Below are 16145 nucleotides of genomic sequence, written 5' to 3'. Positions count from 1 at the left end.
GAAACATCATCCAATCATTCTAAATATGGTGTAGAAGAAGATTACTCTTGTTTTTCGCGGTGAATCTTCTTACTATTGTTCTTCAAAATGAAGCATCTTTCTGGACAAAGAAGTAAAAGAGATTTTCTAATATTCCAATGTTGTGAGAATTGAAGATAGCACTAATGTTGACGGAAGGAGGTACCAAGGAAACGCCCTGTTGTCATTTCGATAGTGAAGTGGGCGGTTTCAATATCTCAAGAGTACAAAGTACTGAGATGTTGTGAAGCATTATGAAACGTTTTTTGAAGGATTAATACTCCAAAAATGAGGAAGAACTCGATGATGACGATGTTTTTGAGAAATAAGCTTCGCGAGTAGTTCTAAGTGATCATAATAAGTACTTGATAGTGTTAGACGACGCATGGGATACTCTGCTTGGGAAATTCTTAAAGGATGCTTTACTGGACGTAAGCAATGGAAGTTGAATATTACTCACAACTCGCAAACATGTAGCAATTTATGCTGATTCCTTATCGCCCGCGAGTTGTGGTTGATCTCGATCCTTAGACATTTGTGCACTCACTTTTTTAAACATGTTAAATTAGAAAGATATCAACTTGTACCACATCACCACCCTGTATACAACAACCATTGTCATAACCACAACACCTAAATGATCGTTTTTTTCCTTTGTCCTCTTCAAGGTAGGGTTTGGTGTAGTTGTACCATGGTCGAAATATTGTACTAGTACATATACATTCCAACATAAATTTACACCCATACACTTTGCATGTTTCTATAATAAGAGAAAAGAGAGATGGGATGTTTATCTCCTCTCATAAGAAGACATTATCTACCACCATATCTTTTGATATTATAACCAACTTATATAAAGTCACTTCAACAAGAAAAAATAAAGTCGCGCTACTACTAAATGAAATGTTGGCACCAGTCTTACATTATTTTTCTCTCTCGACAGACCCTGGATATAGAGGGCTTAACAGAGAGACTTCAAAAATATAGATATAATTGGCGGAACACCTTTGATGGAAGAAATAGATATAATTACGATTAACTTTATAATGAATTATCACGAAGTACACTTTCTTGCACTAGACATTGAACAAAAGAAAGATGATAATAGGGTATTTTTTTACCTTTTGTTTTAGAGATGACATCCAAAACAATTACATATCTTGGGTGTGAAAGAACAAAAACCGAAGGGTCTATTTGGTATGTTGCAATTGATAGCATAACAACAAGGAGAAGGGAAGCAATCCCCATTTGGACCACCACAACAAGTACAAAGTGCACATATTTGAAAGCTACCTAGTCTTCTTCTCTTCTCATTCAACTCCACCCAACTCACCATTCTTGTTCTTCCTGCCTCCTCTATCAATGGCATCATCATCATTGACCCATTCTTCTCTTCCAACCCCTTTATTTGCACAAAATTAAACAACCACATATTCACTCCATAATATGGAAAAAATGCAAAAAAAGGTGAAGTTAATGGGAGAGTCAGAGAGAGGGACTTACATGAACAAATCTTCCTTGGTGAAGATAGGTTATTATGGTGAAGAAAGTGAGGAAGTGAGTGAAAGTAAACCTAGACCCAAACATATCTAAAGATGAATATTGTCCTCCTGTCTGTCTCTTTTTCTATCTAGAATGGGTTTTCAAGTGTAAGAAGAAAGAAACAAATTAACTTTAGTGAAGAATTCTATAATATCTGTAATGAGTGGATGTGTTTAATGATAATTATTAAAGTAATTAGGTGGGGTTTTTGAAATTATGAAAGATAGTGGAGAGAAGGATCAGATCTCATACTTTCTTGACAGGAATCAAATTAAACTACAATGAATTAATAATGTTGGGTTTTGATTGTTATTCTTTTGGGATATTTATACTGTAGCAAAAAAAAGAAAAAAATTATTCGTACAACTCAATTACAACAATTATGGAAGAGTAGTTATTTTTGACCCGTCTGATGTTATTATTGTTTCGCGGAAAAAAGCACATGTAGGACTAGTTGTGAGCAATTTTTCGTGTTGGATCGACATGACACGCTCACGCCAAATCCTACACAAAAGTATCAGAGCGTGTTCTCTACTTGAAATATACCACAATCGTCACATACCACCACCAGGAAACCACCCCATCACCATCACCACACCTCGACGGCTCCACCATCACCACAACTAGTAAACCAATACCACAATCATATGACCACCAAGAGTACCTACTTGTATTTAAAGAAAAAATTGGTCTTAACACTTTGTAGTTTGTATTGTATTTATAAATGACATAATAATGAGAGTTTCATACATTTAGATAAATTGTATAGAATACTTTAGTATCTTGGTTGATTGGTTCGGTAAGTTACTGCTAGTTAACGAAGCCGACGAAGTAGTGAGGAAAATACACGAGCTTAAAGGAAACAGTCCTCTGTTAAAGGTTTTTCAGTGCTCTATTAAAGGTTCTTGTGGGCCTCTACGATATGTACTTGCGGGCCAGAAATGAGAAGAAGGCCCCGTCAACCACTTGGAATTGTGGACGGTCTATACGAAAGAAAGATGTTTTAGGAGCAGACGAGTTCGCTTGGATTATATATAAATGGTCTAATACCTGGTGGGCTTAGACAAGATGCTCTGAGACTGCAGGAATTGATGGAGGCCCAAGGTTTTCTACATGAAACTGTTAACTCTTTTTTAGGGTTCTTCTAGATCTCTTGGTGCTGTTTTTGTCAATATCTTTTGCACCTTCAAAAGTTATTCAAACAAGTTGGAGGAATTTGTGTTACTTATTCTGAATTCAAACTAAATAATTGAAAGCTCTGAATCGAATTCAATGGTTTCGTAGCTAACCGGGCTGCCTATAAGATTTTCTAAGGTCGCGAGTGCCAGTGGTTAGGGCAAGGCCCCAAGGGGCTGTTAGAATTTGTATTATTGTAAAATGGGCAACCATGATGAAGTTGGTAGATAAAGTAGCCCAATTTATTTATAATTATTTTAAGTATTTATTTTGGGTGTGGCCAATGTGCCTTATTTTCTTCCCGTCCGTCTCAATCCAAAAACTAGTTCAAGAGGTGAGAAGTTTCTTCACACTTACAAAGCGAACACCACCTCTTATTACCACTAATGTGGGGATAAACACCAATATTTATGTGTATGATCATAAAAACTAATCTTTCTAAATCGCTTTTCCACGTGGAATTAGTCAATTTACTTTTTAGTCATGTTCTTAGAAGAACACCAAACTCATTAGATAATGAAAATGAAACCGAGAAATGAGTTTAAGTAAAATGAAAGAAGAAAAGACTTTGGTGGAAATGGAATTACTTCAGATGGGGCTTATACGAGAAATTCATTGCTTAAAAATACATTCAAATGTAAATGGAAATTGATCATCCAATCTCCAATGGATTCAACAACATAATCAAGGCATAAAACAAGAAGAAACTAAACAAAAGAGATACAAATAAGAGAGTGAGAAGATCAATTCAAGAACCCTAAAGCTATAAAATAACAAATCAAGACGGGCAAGGATACCAACATACCAAATATCACCCTGCCAAAAAAAAAAGAAAAAAAAGTAAAGCGTTAAAATATAATAAACAAGGACAGAGTAAGGAATTGAAAAAATTTAGTCCGTATTTCTTTTAATATTTATCAATCCAACTAAACGGAGTTCAACATTTAAACAGTACGGCTCGACAAATTTTAACCTACTTTGGATGTACTAGTAACACACTTTTATGTATAAGCTAGTACTTTATTTGTCATTTTACCAAATATCGTATTTCTAATTCATTTTCCTACTTTCAACTCTGACTATTTCTCATAAACTTGGTGCAATTGTCTATCATTATATGTTGTTTTGTTTAAGGAGTCAGAATATCAATTACCCAAATGCTAATTTTAGAATATTTTCCTTAAAGTTGTAAGGATTGATTGAAGAGGACATATAGTTTTATTTTAGAATTTGTTGGTTTCTATATGTGATTTAGGTTTTTATATATATACTTACCATATGCAGCAGTGGCATAATATCCCCACTCACAAGTCACTAGATATGATAAAGTGAATAAGTTGTCCTCAAATGATGATGTACTTAAGTACTTCATTGATAAAGTGAACTAGTGCCCTAGAGTCTTTTTGCATTCCACTTCTTCATTGATTATGTAGATGATGAGTTTTAACTATATTTGAACAAACCATTTCAATACTTAAAAGCAAAATACTGAACATTTTTTATAATTTAATCCTAAATTCTTTGGATTTAAGATCTAAATCTAACTAATATTTATAGGGTTTTTTGAGCTTACATCCTCGTCGCTAATTGATAATTGACTTTACCCCCTCAATGATGGGTAATTGAGCTTACCCCCTTAGACTTACTATTATTGAGAAAAAACAAAGGTTGTGGTTGGCGTATGTGAAATAATTGTGGCTACTAAAAACAATTATTCTTTAATATGATTCCTAGTGGAGGTTCCACCTTACTTTATTTTTTGATCTGGTCGGGAATATGATTAGTAAAGATTGATTTTCTTTGTATATTATTTAATTTAATTTATGATTTTATTATCACATGTCAAACATGTGCTTAGTTTTGACAACAATTTTAAATTCAAGGTGGCAAGTACCAATTACTGAAGGGGTAACTCAATTGTCTATCATTATATGTTGTTTTGTTTAAGGAGTCAGAATATCAATTAACGCCGTGTTTATTTTTAGATAAATGGTGGCTAAAATAAATTTGAATTAGCAAATTAAAAATATATATATATATATATATATATATAATAATAAATATGTCAATAATTAATTAAGTAAACGAAGTTCTAACAAAAACTTACGCAGTGCTAAACACATCTGCATGCAACCCATATTCTTTCGCGTATATAAATGAAGTGATTGATTGTGGTAATGCTGCCTGCAAGAAAACAATCACATAATCGTCAAACTTTCCGAACAATTGTTTATTTCGGCAAAAGAAACATGTCATAACGATTTTTTTTTTCGCAAGTACAAAAGTCATCAACTCTTAAGCAATCGAGTTTTACACAATTTCTCCTCGCAAACCTGCACATAATCGGCTCATCGCCTCTCGAGCTATGCTCAGACTTAATTTTCCGGCCATGTATCATTTTCCATATTACTTAAATTTAAGAAAATCTATTAAAAATAATTAGATTTACCTGGATGATTGCGACGCGTAAAATATTACCATGGAGACCAACAGCTATGGCGCCGATAGCCATGGCAGCAGGACCTGCTATGAACCTTAAAACCATACCAAATATTGTCAAGCTAGGTCCACAAGCAAGAACCTTTTCCTGTAGTGCCATGAATAATCCTGTAAACAAAAAATAATTTAATTAATCAAGTTATTAAACCCTTTTATAAAAATTATAATTATTTTTTTTTTCTCACAATTTTTTTGTAATTAAATTATTCAGTGGAAAAAAAATTTCTCACCCATACTAAACATGGCAGAACCAATTCCTGCATGTGACATGATTAATATTGAATCTTCTAATATTTTCGGCATCTCGAAATTCCATCTGTTATTATTTTAATAAAAGAAAAACAATAAATCAATTTTAATAATACGATGATAAGAAAAAATTAATCAATAATGAATTACTAGTTTTATACCTATTTGAAGCAAAAGCCCAAATGATCCCAAGTATACTAGCATGAGCGTTGGGATTAAGTGCAAGCTTTACCAAGACAATCTTTATCATAGAGCTCAAAGAAGGTCTAGAAATAACACTAGTAGTTACTCCAACCATACTTTTCTCATTTCTTTCTAAATCTTTTACAGGCGATGATTCGACCGATAAAATTACAGGCGATTCAACGTTTTCATCCATTGTCGTTGGAACTTCATTACCCGCCTTACGGAACTCTAAAATAAACAGAAGGATTGTAAACCACACAATCCCTTGAAAGACAGAACTTTGTACCACAATACTAACACCATTTTCACCATACATAGCCTTCAATAAGGGTATCCCTACTACCAAAGAGTTGGTTAAAGTAGACAAAGAAAAGCTTGTTATAGACCAACAATAGCTTCCTTTACTACTAAACTTAGCCCATACTGCCAAAATAAGAACAATAATAAGTTTCGAAATGGTATCGGCGATGATGAACCGATAATTCCACTCGAAAGGATTGGCGTGCGCAGTGAACTGAAAGGTATAGAGAGGGAGAGTAAAGTAACAAGCGAATCGGTTAATGGCATCGCATTGTTCGCGAGTAAACATTTTCCACCATTTCAAAGAACAAAACCCAAGAATTAGGGCAACATATAGAGGTGTCATGGCTACTACAACCTTGTAGACATCACCCCATCCTATCAACATTTTCTAGCTTTTTCTTATTCTTGTTTTGCTAGGTTTAATATATGCAGCAAGAAGAAAAACTAAATTAGGGCTTGGGTGAGAAACTAATATAGAAGAAGCTAAGCTGGAATGGTTGAACATATTCTATCAACCTAAGAGCATATTTATATATACATGTAGTGATAAAGATGTGTAGACAAGTTGGCAACAATGACGAGTAAAATTGTTGTTGTTTTGAACTTAAAAAAAGGTTTGTTGTTTTGAACTTAATAAAGGTTTCGTACTACTATAGAATATATCAAAAATGGTTTTATGGTGTAAACAATTAACCTTTTGATGTAGGCATACTCCAACCATTTATTTATTGAGAAATTCTATTCATCCTTCCGTTTGGTCCCTCCCCCAACCCTCCACCTAATGTGACGACATATCACTCGAGAGTGGAACAAATGGAGAGAGAACGGTGAAAGTATATGCTCAAGTGATATGTCGCCACATCAGGAGGAGGGTTGGGAGAGGAACCAAATAGAAGGATGAATAGAATTTTTGTTATTTTAGCGATACACTGGGAGATGGCCTGGACCTTAAAGGAAAAGAATATTTAAGTCCTAACATAAGTTAAACTCTGCTTATCTTCTTGAAAAATAATGAGCTCTTTAATAACTATTTGGGTTACTGGCAATAACCACTTGGACATATTCTATTTGTTTAGGGTAAATTCTTAACCTCAGCAAACCATCCACAAAAACCAGGAACTACCAGAGATCATACACCACACCAGCTCCAACCAAATCCCACCAAAAGACTCGACTTGATCCCCTCCTAAATACCCATACTACAAAATCAACAGAGATGTCTCGTTCACTAAACTCACAGGTATGACAGGTATAGTTTACAGCAGCCTTATCCGACATCACCAGGGGTAGATATGCAGAATAATGTGAAAGCATAGTGATGCTCAGGGCAATCAACTGCACAATAGAGTACAACATTGAGTATCTCCAGATTGAAAGAGACAATAGTGACATCATCAACCACCTTCAGAAACACAACAATTCTACACACTGGCAATCCGCTTGTCATCTAAAAAAAATCGACAGCTGACAACACACTTCAAAGGTGTAATCTTCTCTCACATCCCGCATACAGGAAACACCAAAGCTGACAAACTGGCGAAATGGGCGAGACATAATCGACGCTCTAACTTGTGGAGCTCCATCCTGGCTTTCTTGATTCCTTGACTCTATTTTCTTTCTTTGTTTCTTCCTTGTTTCCTTCAACGAAAAGTACCCACAACCTTTTACATCTCTTTGATTCATCAAATAGAGATCTTGAGTTATTTTCATTAGAGAGATGCTAGAATCACAAAAGATTTTGACAAAAAAAAATTCTCAGCTGATGTGGCGGTTGTGATTTTCATCTCTCAACGGCCTAGATTTGGTCAAAGTTTGAAACCACACCCGCCACATCAGCTGGGAACCTTTTTTTGTCAAAATCTTTTGTAACTTTATCATTTCCCTTTTCATTATTTGTGTTCATAATTTCTTTACATGAGTAATGGAATTTCATCATTAGATATTATATTTTTGGTTGCTAGATCACCATTCTTCCATGTAAGACTATTTTCACAATATAGGTTAAAAATGTTTATGTGGTTTTATTTACACCAGATATTTGGTCTCGCTAAACGTGTCAGCTGATTCTTCTGAAATTAACATGTATTTTCTATTTTACTTGGTGTCATAGGCTAATATGGAATGTTCAATTGATGAACGCATTATATATAATGCATAACTCTTATATCTGTCCGAGTTATGCATTATATATGTTTTGGGCTTCTAAGTCATAACCAATTTGCTTGGAGTAGATTTTGTCTAATTTTCACCCTCTATATATACTATGTGATTTTCCTTTTCTCTTCGATTTTGTTCATGAGTTAAAAGATGTACTAATAGTAATAATAAGGGTTATTTTCAAAATGGCCCCCAACTTTGTGACCAGCTTCCTGCCTGACTCCTTATTTTAGTAAAAACATTCATATGACTCTCTTTTTCAGTTACCGTTAACTTTCCGTCAACCAGACATCATTTCTCTCTCTTCCATCTCATTACCTCTCTCTGCCACCTCACATTATCGCCAACTCATCATCTTCTCCGGCGAAGGTCGTCGGCCGGCCAATTTTCTGGCCGGCGACCTGCAAACATAAAAAAAAAAAAATAAATTATTTTCTCTCTCCTCCCTCTCTCTAAAAACTATGTACATGCATGCCTCTACAAAAGCAAACACTAAGGTGGGGCATGGTATTTCTTTTTCCTAAGGTAGTTTTTGCTTTTCTCTATGTCACAAGTATGATATTTCACTTGGATTCAAGTCAAATTTGAGATAATTATTTTATTTTTGTTTGATTTGTCTAAATAGTTATTTTGGGTTGACTTTAAGTTCACTTGTATTAGATGATTCCAAGTCAGGCCAGTTAAAAACATTTAGATTCAAACAATGATAAAAAACCAAACACACCCTAATTAGAATTTGGAATTTGATTTAAAATCCGAATGTGTCAGATTTCGAGATATTTATTTTTGTCTGATTCGTAATGTTTTCACGATTCATCTAAATAGATGATCAAACTGATTTTAGGTTTAGTCTTATATATATAATAAGTTTGAACATGTTTTGTGAAGTAATCTGAAATGATTGTTGTAACTTGTACTTCTAACAATAACAAGTCAAATTAACCAAATTAATTTAGATGAATCAAACCCGACTAATTATTATTTCGACAATGAGATAAGCGAGAGCCTACCTAAGTCGGGGAAGAAAAAAGATATTAATATTCTGAATGACAAAGTAGGATGACATTAAATTGCTGAGACATAATCCTGTCTTATACTTGGTTCATGTCGAACTATTCCCAAAACATATTCAGTCTATTTTTAAAACAATAAAAGAGAAGTTCCAACCATATAAATAAAACCAAACCTAAAAAATTGATCTTATATACAGTAATTCAATCTTGATAAACTTCCTCTAAGATAAGATATAATAAAAGAGATTGGGGGATAAAAAGGTTTTAGTCATTTCAGTACCTAAAAGTACCTTTCAAGATCAAAAGTGGTTTCCTCATGGATGCATGATGAAGTGTTTAAGTGAGTGGACAAAGTAGAATTCTCTTCCCCATTTAAGAAAAAATCAAATATGAGTGATAGTCATTTGAAAGTAGCAATATACTGACCAAATATTCTAACAACCTCTCTCAGCCTCAGTTTCCACATAGATATGCATAAAGTTTAAAAATATAAATTTTTTATTCCTACTGTCTTGGGAATGTTTAAAATGATGGGGCTCAAACTAATCCAACTCGAATATATTCAATGTCCTTAAAGGACAACTTTTTCTTTTCAGCGGTACTCTTATGGTTCGCCGGATCATTCTAGTTTTGGGTTATTTTATATAGAGAGTAGAACTATAATTTCTTAAGGCATATTTAATTTGACTTCTTATTGTGTTCTTGCATATCCAACTAGTAACTCTCTGGATACCCAGAAAGAGTCTCTTGGAAAGATGATTCTCAATTACCATTAGGGAAGATATGTTGTTGTAGGGGATGCCCCATCAACCTCTCAAGGGAAACTAGCATTGTCTCTTGTCTCAATCGATAAAGAAGCATCGTCTGTTGTTGTAGAGATGCCTATAGAAAAAATGTATTTGAAAAGTTTGACCATTGGGCGGGTTGGGCCGAGCAGCTCGACGCGTCCCAATCGCGAGCTTTCTGTTGGTTCGGACCAAACTAGTCTACTAGGTTTAAATCGAATCCAACCCGAGACTAAGATATAGCCCTAGTTGACCTATTCTATCATTGGTATGGGTCGGGCCGGGCTGCTCTAAAACGGGTTTGTTCCGGCCTTGCTCAATAAATAAGACTATATATTTATCGACAGCCCTTTTCAGTGATAAATAACCGAGTCTTTGCTAGATTACTCAGTTTTTTTTGTTGAAGATTACTGGTTTCGCATTTTAGAAAATTGCGTTTGTATACTTTTTGTTTGCGGTGAGGGGCATATGGTGACTGAAAAAACAAAATTGAATGAATGATGTAACCCTAGTCCAGGAAGTACAAAAGTACATTTAAACTTTAAATTGATGGGCATATGGTTTGGCATTAATAAAGAAACTGTCACAATTAATAATTTGATGGTGCGGTTTGTCATCAATATCTAGAGGTAGAATATAGAATGAGTTCCATAGATTATTTCACCCCATGGTTTACTATTCTGTTCCTTCAAAAATAGAATATGAAAAATAAAATGAGTGGGGTGGTTTTAGAAGTAGAGTTAGTGGTATAGAATAAAATCCTTTATTTATGGTTGCTGCAACTTTACATCTTTTTGGGTTCAGACTCCCTTTATCAATCTGCTGATATTTGTCAAAAAAAAAAACTTTACATCTTTTGCTATCTTATTTCTTGTTCAAAATGGACTCTTTCTTTGGGTTAATTTTCTGTCCAAACTCATATTCCGTGTGATCAACCTTTTACTCGACTCTCTAAAAATGTTTTTTATTTTCTAACCAGTAATCAATTTGAACAATTTTTTTTTAAACTTTTACTGCAAAATATAATTTTTTTTTGTCCGAGAAGGAGGATGTTTTGCCAAAGGTTACATTTCCTTTTGCTGGAAAAATGAGTGTAGGGGAAAGAAAGAGTGTCAATGTTCTAGAGAGAAAGAGATGGCGGTACTGGCAGAGGCGGAGCTGTTAGTGGGCTGTCCTGGGCTGCAGCCCGGGTCAACCCACAAATATGCTCAAAGGAACCCAATTTTTTTTACATATGTTATGATTTGGCTCAATGGTTTGGTTTTGAACAAAGAAACTTAAATTTTAACATGTGGTCATGGGTTCAACTCCCTAATCCCTCCTCTTTTCTTGTATTGGAATAAAGAATTTAGAGAGTTATTGAATCTTAGGGGGTGTCTGGTTTTGGATAATTATAAATACATTATTTATATTCTCTATATTTTTTTTCATTTTTTTTGTTGACAAGTATTCTTTTCTGTTAGAAGACAAATTTTATTTTAAACTAACACAATGTATATCTAGTTTTTCTTTTCCCATGTATCAAACATAATTTACATGAAGTTTTATTTACAATGAAATGAGGTGTTCGAAAAATATTTTTGTTTCAATTTTGCGTATATTAAATTTAAAAGTTCTCTTACAATGGATGTATTGGGATCGCAATAATTAGAGTTTCAACAATGACAACTATCAAATGTCTTCGTTTAGTTTGTCTACTTTGAATGATTTCGTAATCTCGTCGGAATTATGACCATACATATCAACTTTCAACTAATGCATGCTAAGAAAAATTCACATTTTTTTAAAATTAAATATAATGGGTAATTTTTTTGAACATGGACTTTCAGCCCGTCCCGGTTTTAAAACCTGGCTCCGCCTCTGAGTACTGGTAGTTGGAGGTGGAAGTGAAGAGGAAGAAAAAGTTGTTTCTGATTGTTGTTCTAAAAAATTTGATGAACCTCATAATTTCTCTTTGAAATTTTGTATCAAAAAAATATTTTGTTTGTTTTCCCAAAACGGTGGCCTTTCTTCATGAGATCCCCGTGGCTACATCTGCACCGCCATATATTTCTCAAAAACGCACATAGTTGTTCAATAGTAGTTCCTCGTCACCTTAGCGGAGTTCCATCTAGAATGGATTTGAACCTTTTCCGAAAAATAAAGAGTCATATATTATATTGTAAAAATGTTGTAAGCATGCATAGTCTTATAAAGATTAAAGATGAACTAGGTTTTAAAGAACAATGGTAGGTATTGAAATTAAAGTGTAGTTAGGCTGATTACCACCACTAATATTTCCCTAGGTTTGTCACTACCATGTGCATATAGTGGAGGAGCAACCTAGATGATGTATATATATGTGAAATTTGTCATCCTTTTCTTGGTTACTTTTATTTTTCTCTTGTCTTTCTATGGTTAGGTTCCAAACAACAAGACTTGTATTTTTATGAACTTGTGTTCTTAATTCAAACCAGTCAAATTAACAGCAATAAACTTTGTTAGCATTGATTTTGTTGGATTGTCTACTCACCAAGTTGATGTCACATGTAATATCATATTATATTTTATTTAGTGGATGAGTTAATACAGCTGCCAAAGAATTAGGGTTTGCTTAAATTCACGAGTAACTACAAAAATGCGGGTCACTCTCGACGGTTCTGTTGCCAGCGTTTCTGTTAGCCATCAAGAGAGTAGTAGTGATAATATTGTAGTTTGCGGCCGATAGTGGTAAGTACTGCCCACGCCATTTTACATAAGATGTTGGCCATTGGTAAAACTCGTGGCACATAGAGCAGCCAAACATTAACTTATCACAAAAGTCTTGGTCAACCCTAATCTAAAATGGTCAAAATGCTCAGTCTTACCAAAATCAGTGTGATTAGCCATGTCAAGCTTACAAGGCAATGCACATAGTAAAGAAAAGCATAAAGTTGTGAATAGAGACTATTAGCTCAAAACAAACATAAGACAATCAAAAAGTACTTCTACCTAGCTAGCAAGTACTTTTTCTTTTAAGGGCTTACCACTAGTTACTTTAACTTCTTAAATGATTCCAAAATGATTTGATTTTGATAGAGAATATAACGAGCGGCTAGTGCTGCTTTACTAGTCTATTTGTCCCTAGTATCTAATAGTTGCAGACGGCACACCATTAAAAAATTAATCGCTCGTTGAATGAATCAAAAAAACCAACACGGGTATTTCCACCCCAATATTCTTTGTGAAACATCCGTGTTGCTTCATTTCTGCACTTGACTATTTATTTGATTGCCTTATGTACGTAATGAGGGTAGCCAAGTAGTGAGTTTATCTAGGTTTTTTTTTGCTTTTGAAAAGATAGGTTAATTACACAAGAGACTCACACATGGATAAAGACACACTGGCCAAATAAAATCTTACAATCCCACACACACACATTATACACACCATATTTACCAAAAAAGAAAAAAAAACAATAATCAATGGCTACACGACTCTATCAACAAAAGTCGTCTATAGTCGCCACCACCATCCTCACTAAGTATCACTATCGTCATCTCTATGGTCAAGGTTCTCCTCTATCCCGAGAAAAATGGAAAAATGTATCTGTTGAGGGTTTCTTTTTTTCCCTAAAATGTATATCAAATAAGGAGCAAGTTTTAGTTTTAGAAACACTCTCCTTTTTTTTCTTCTTTTTTTGAATATTCACTACAATGGTCATTACAAAGACATTGATACATCGATACGATGTGATAAGCAAAGTCCGACGAATGAAATGACTTAAAACCCACATAAACTATTTTAATTATAATCAAGTTCAATTTTCCTAGATTTCCAATATATACACTTACCAACTGGGCTACCCGTTGTTGGCACAATCTTTCGAGAAAATTGCTAGCCAAGAAGAAGCTAAGTCCATCGAGTCCACTTAAACTAATTGTTCCTATAAACACGTAAGTCCAATGAGTTTGACCTCGGCGTGTTGGCGCTTATAGAATTTTTCTTTTGTGGATCCACCATATTAACAATCAAAAGTGTTAGACCAAAATGACGTAGGCAGCGGAAGCCTTTGTAAATTAATGGACTAATTAAAATGATTAAAGAACTAGCTAAATGATAAATAAACGATAAACAGGAAAATTAATGCAACCAAGGTTAATTCATCGATTCTGAGATGATTAATAAAAAGAGCAAGACCTTCTTTTGTAAGGTGGATTAGCCCTAATCAGATAACTAGATTCTTAATACAACTAAGCTTCTATCTAGTAATCTAGGTATTTCATACTTAAAAACTGCATCTATGTTACTAATCCAAATAGACTAAAAAAGAAACCTTAAAATTGGGTGTTGAATGGGCCATCAACCATATTATTGGCCCATTCTCCATAATGAAAAATGAAACTATGCACACCCATTCTCCATAACTCTCTTGATTTATGTCATGAACCTCCACTTAAGCCTAAATTGTCTCATTTGACCTTCTTTCTCTGACTCACCCTTTCCAACAGATACAGCATCTGAGATGTGGGAATTATCAAATGTTGACTTGTTATCTAAGTTCTCATTCATTTGATTTGAGCATACTTGAGTCACTACGGTCGTTCCTAGAGAACATTTTTAAGTTGTATTTGTTAGTAATATTTTCCTTTAGATGGACTAATATTGTACATATCAGCTACTTAATTAATGCATGCCCTAAATATCAAATATTTTTTTTGTGTGGGGGACTGCCGTACTGGGGTGGTTAAGTCGTAATATTAAATGGGTAGAAGTCCGTATAAGTAATTACAAAAGTATAATGAGCGTTTTAGTAATTTACTCTTATAACCGCTAATCAGTGTATCCTCGAAGAAATCTCAACAATATCTTCTTCTTTCAATTTCAACTAGCAAAGGATCCCCGTAAGTTACAACAACAATATCTCTTTAATTCAACAAATAGTTATCTTTGTTGTGAAAAATAAAAGAAGTAGGGAAGAAGAAAGATAATGGAAATATAGACTGTAGTGGCCAAAAATCGTCTTAGGCCCACTTTGGCTAAACGCCACCTAGGCCCAGTATTCTTTGCACTTAGGACCAACTTGCCTACTAGTTGGACACTCTCCAACGTGTTACTCGACCCACTAAGGTCCAACTGGCTCTGAGCCCTTGCGAACGTCCATCTAGACGAACAATAACCCATCAAAAGTTACAATGCTCCAAGCACCCCTTGGTCGCCCTCAACCGAGCCTGCCGGATACCGAGTCAACCTCAACTCCGGAGACCTCGCCACGTACCCATTTGACGAAGTCCCTCTAGAACCCCACGTCGCCTTAAGTACCGTTAGGCGATCTCAGACTACGAAGTGCCTAAAGTTGAGACGGCGTAATCGTACGATCGAGTTCCTCCAGGTGACAGATCGACTGCCAAGAACGAATCTCCCTTAGGGTTTGAGGTCACCCTCGACCCCGATTATCTCGGATCTAACAGACTCCACGAGTCCATCAGTCGCCTATAAATAGAAGGAGACTCAGACTCCAAAGACATCGAATACCGACTAGAAAACTACAGAACATTCTTCTCTCTCTCTCACATATTTAGTATCTTCTGATCAGTGCTCTAGACGGCGAGATTACATCTTCAAGCTCCATCACCCTCGAAGTCCTTCTCAAGTTCCTGTTACATCCCACTTCTTCCTTATCCAGAATCTCCGATCGAGACGACCTCTCGACCTGCTCCAGGAGATCAATCCGACCAACTATCCCGTAGAGTCGAAGCTCCGGCCACTCTACGAGTCTAGCCACCCTCCGACGATACAACACGGTGACACCCTCAGCATTCAATCGTTTAAATACTTATCTTTTATAGTTTGCTGACTTGACCGTCGGAGTGCCCTTGGCAAGACACCATCCCGGTGTCCCCAAGACTTCACGGTTTTACTTGTTTTTGTCTGTCTACAGGTCCAACCGGAACTTCGTCCATCTCGAGGTCTAAAGCCCAAGTTGTCGGTGGCCCACCAATCGACGATCTACTAATTGTGTGATTTTCTACCGTCCACAGTTTGGCGCCCACCGTGGGGCCCCTTCAACTAACATCTCAGACGACCTCATCTATGGAAGAAGGAATGGTAGCCTCACCAAACGACGTCTCGACCCAGATCGCTGAACTCACTGCTCAGATGAAAGAAAATGCCCAAAAATTTAAGGCCTTGGAGGAGGAGAATGCTCTGGTTCGAGCAGAAAACCAACTACTTCAAGAAAAAGTTACTGAACTCGCCA

The 16145-nt window shown here is 35.3% G+C and overlaps 2 protein-coding genes across 2 annotated transcripts; both read right to left on the bottom strand.

Annotated features, from left to right (window-relative positions):
• Window positions 1-1029: 1029 nt before the first annotated feature.
• On the bottom strand, window positions 1030-1669 carry LOC147559840 (ubiquitin carboxyl-terminal hydrolase). Its single transcript, XM_086661792.1, has 2 exons — window positions 1522-1669; window positions 1030-1420 (listed from the first exon to the last, which is right to left on the bottom strand). The coding sequence occupies exons 1-2, from the start codon at window positions 1603-1605 to the stop codon at window positions 1148-1150; spliced, it is 357 nt and encodes a 118-aa protein (XP_086517918.1). The 5' UTR covers window positions 1606-1669; the 3' UTR covers window positions 1030-1147.
• A 1634-nt stretch (window positions 1670-3303) lies between these two features.
• LOC147559839 (auxin efflux carrier component 5-like) lies at window positions 3304-6579 on the bottom strand. Its single transcript, XM_086661791.1, has 5 exons — window positions 5646-6579; window positions 5466-5551; window positions 5186-5343; window positions 4844-4920; window positions 3304-3552 (listed from the first exon to the last, which is right to left on the bottom strand). Exons 1-5 carry the CDS (start codon window positions 6356-6358, stop codon window positions 3480-3482), a joined length of 1107 nt encoding a protein of 368 aa, XP_086517917.1. The 5' UTR covers window positions 6359-6579; the 3' UTR covers window positions 3304-3479.
• Between the last annotated feature and the right edge of the window lie 9566 nt (window positions 6580-16145).

This window comes from Eschscholzia californica, unplaced genomic scaffold, assembly GCF_041429995.1.
Source record: "Eschscholzia californica isolate CP2 unplaced genomic scaffold, dmEscCali1.0.p SCAF_2, whole genome shotgun sequence".
Classification (NCBI taxonomy): domain Eukaryota; kingdom Viridiplantae; phylum Streptophyta; class Magnoliopsida; order Ranunculales; family Papaveraceae; genus Eschscholzia; species Eschscholzia californica.
The sequence above is the reverse complement of the archived record's forward strand: the minus strand, read 5'-3'. Positions and strand labels throughout refer to the sequence as shown.

Bases quoted from the DNA above. Each gene is read 5' to 3' on its own strand.
- LOC147559840 (XM_086661792.1), bottom strand. From the start codon at position 1,605: ATGTTTGGGTCTAGGTTTACTTTCACTCACTTCCTCACTTTCTTCACC. The intron at 1,421-1,521 runs GTAAGTCCCTCT...GTGCAAATAAAG, and splicing joins ACCAAGGAAGATTTGTTCAT to GGGTTGGAAGAGAAGAATGG.
- LOC147559839 (XM_086661791.1), bottom strand. From the start codon at position 6,358: ATGTTGATAGGATGGGGTGATGTCTACAAGGTTGTAGTAGCCATGACA. The intron at 4,921-5,185 runs GTAAATCTAATT...GTTTTCTTGCAG, and splicing joins TACGCGTCGCAATCATCCAG to GCAGCATTACCACAATCAAT. The intron at 3,553-4,843 runs GTAAGTTTTTGT...TTTTTTTGGCAG, and splicing joins GCAGATGTGTTTAGCACTGC to GGTGATATTTGGTATGTTGG.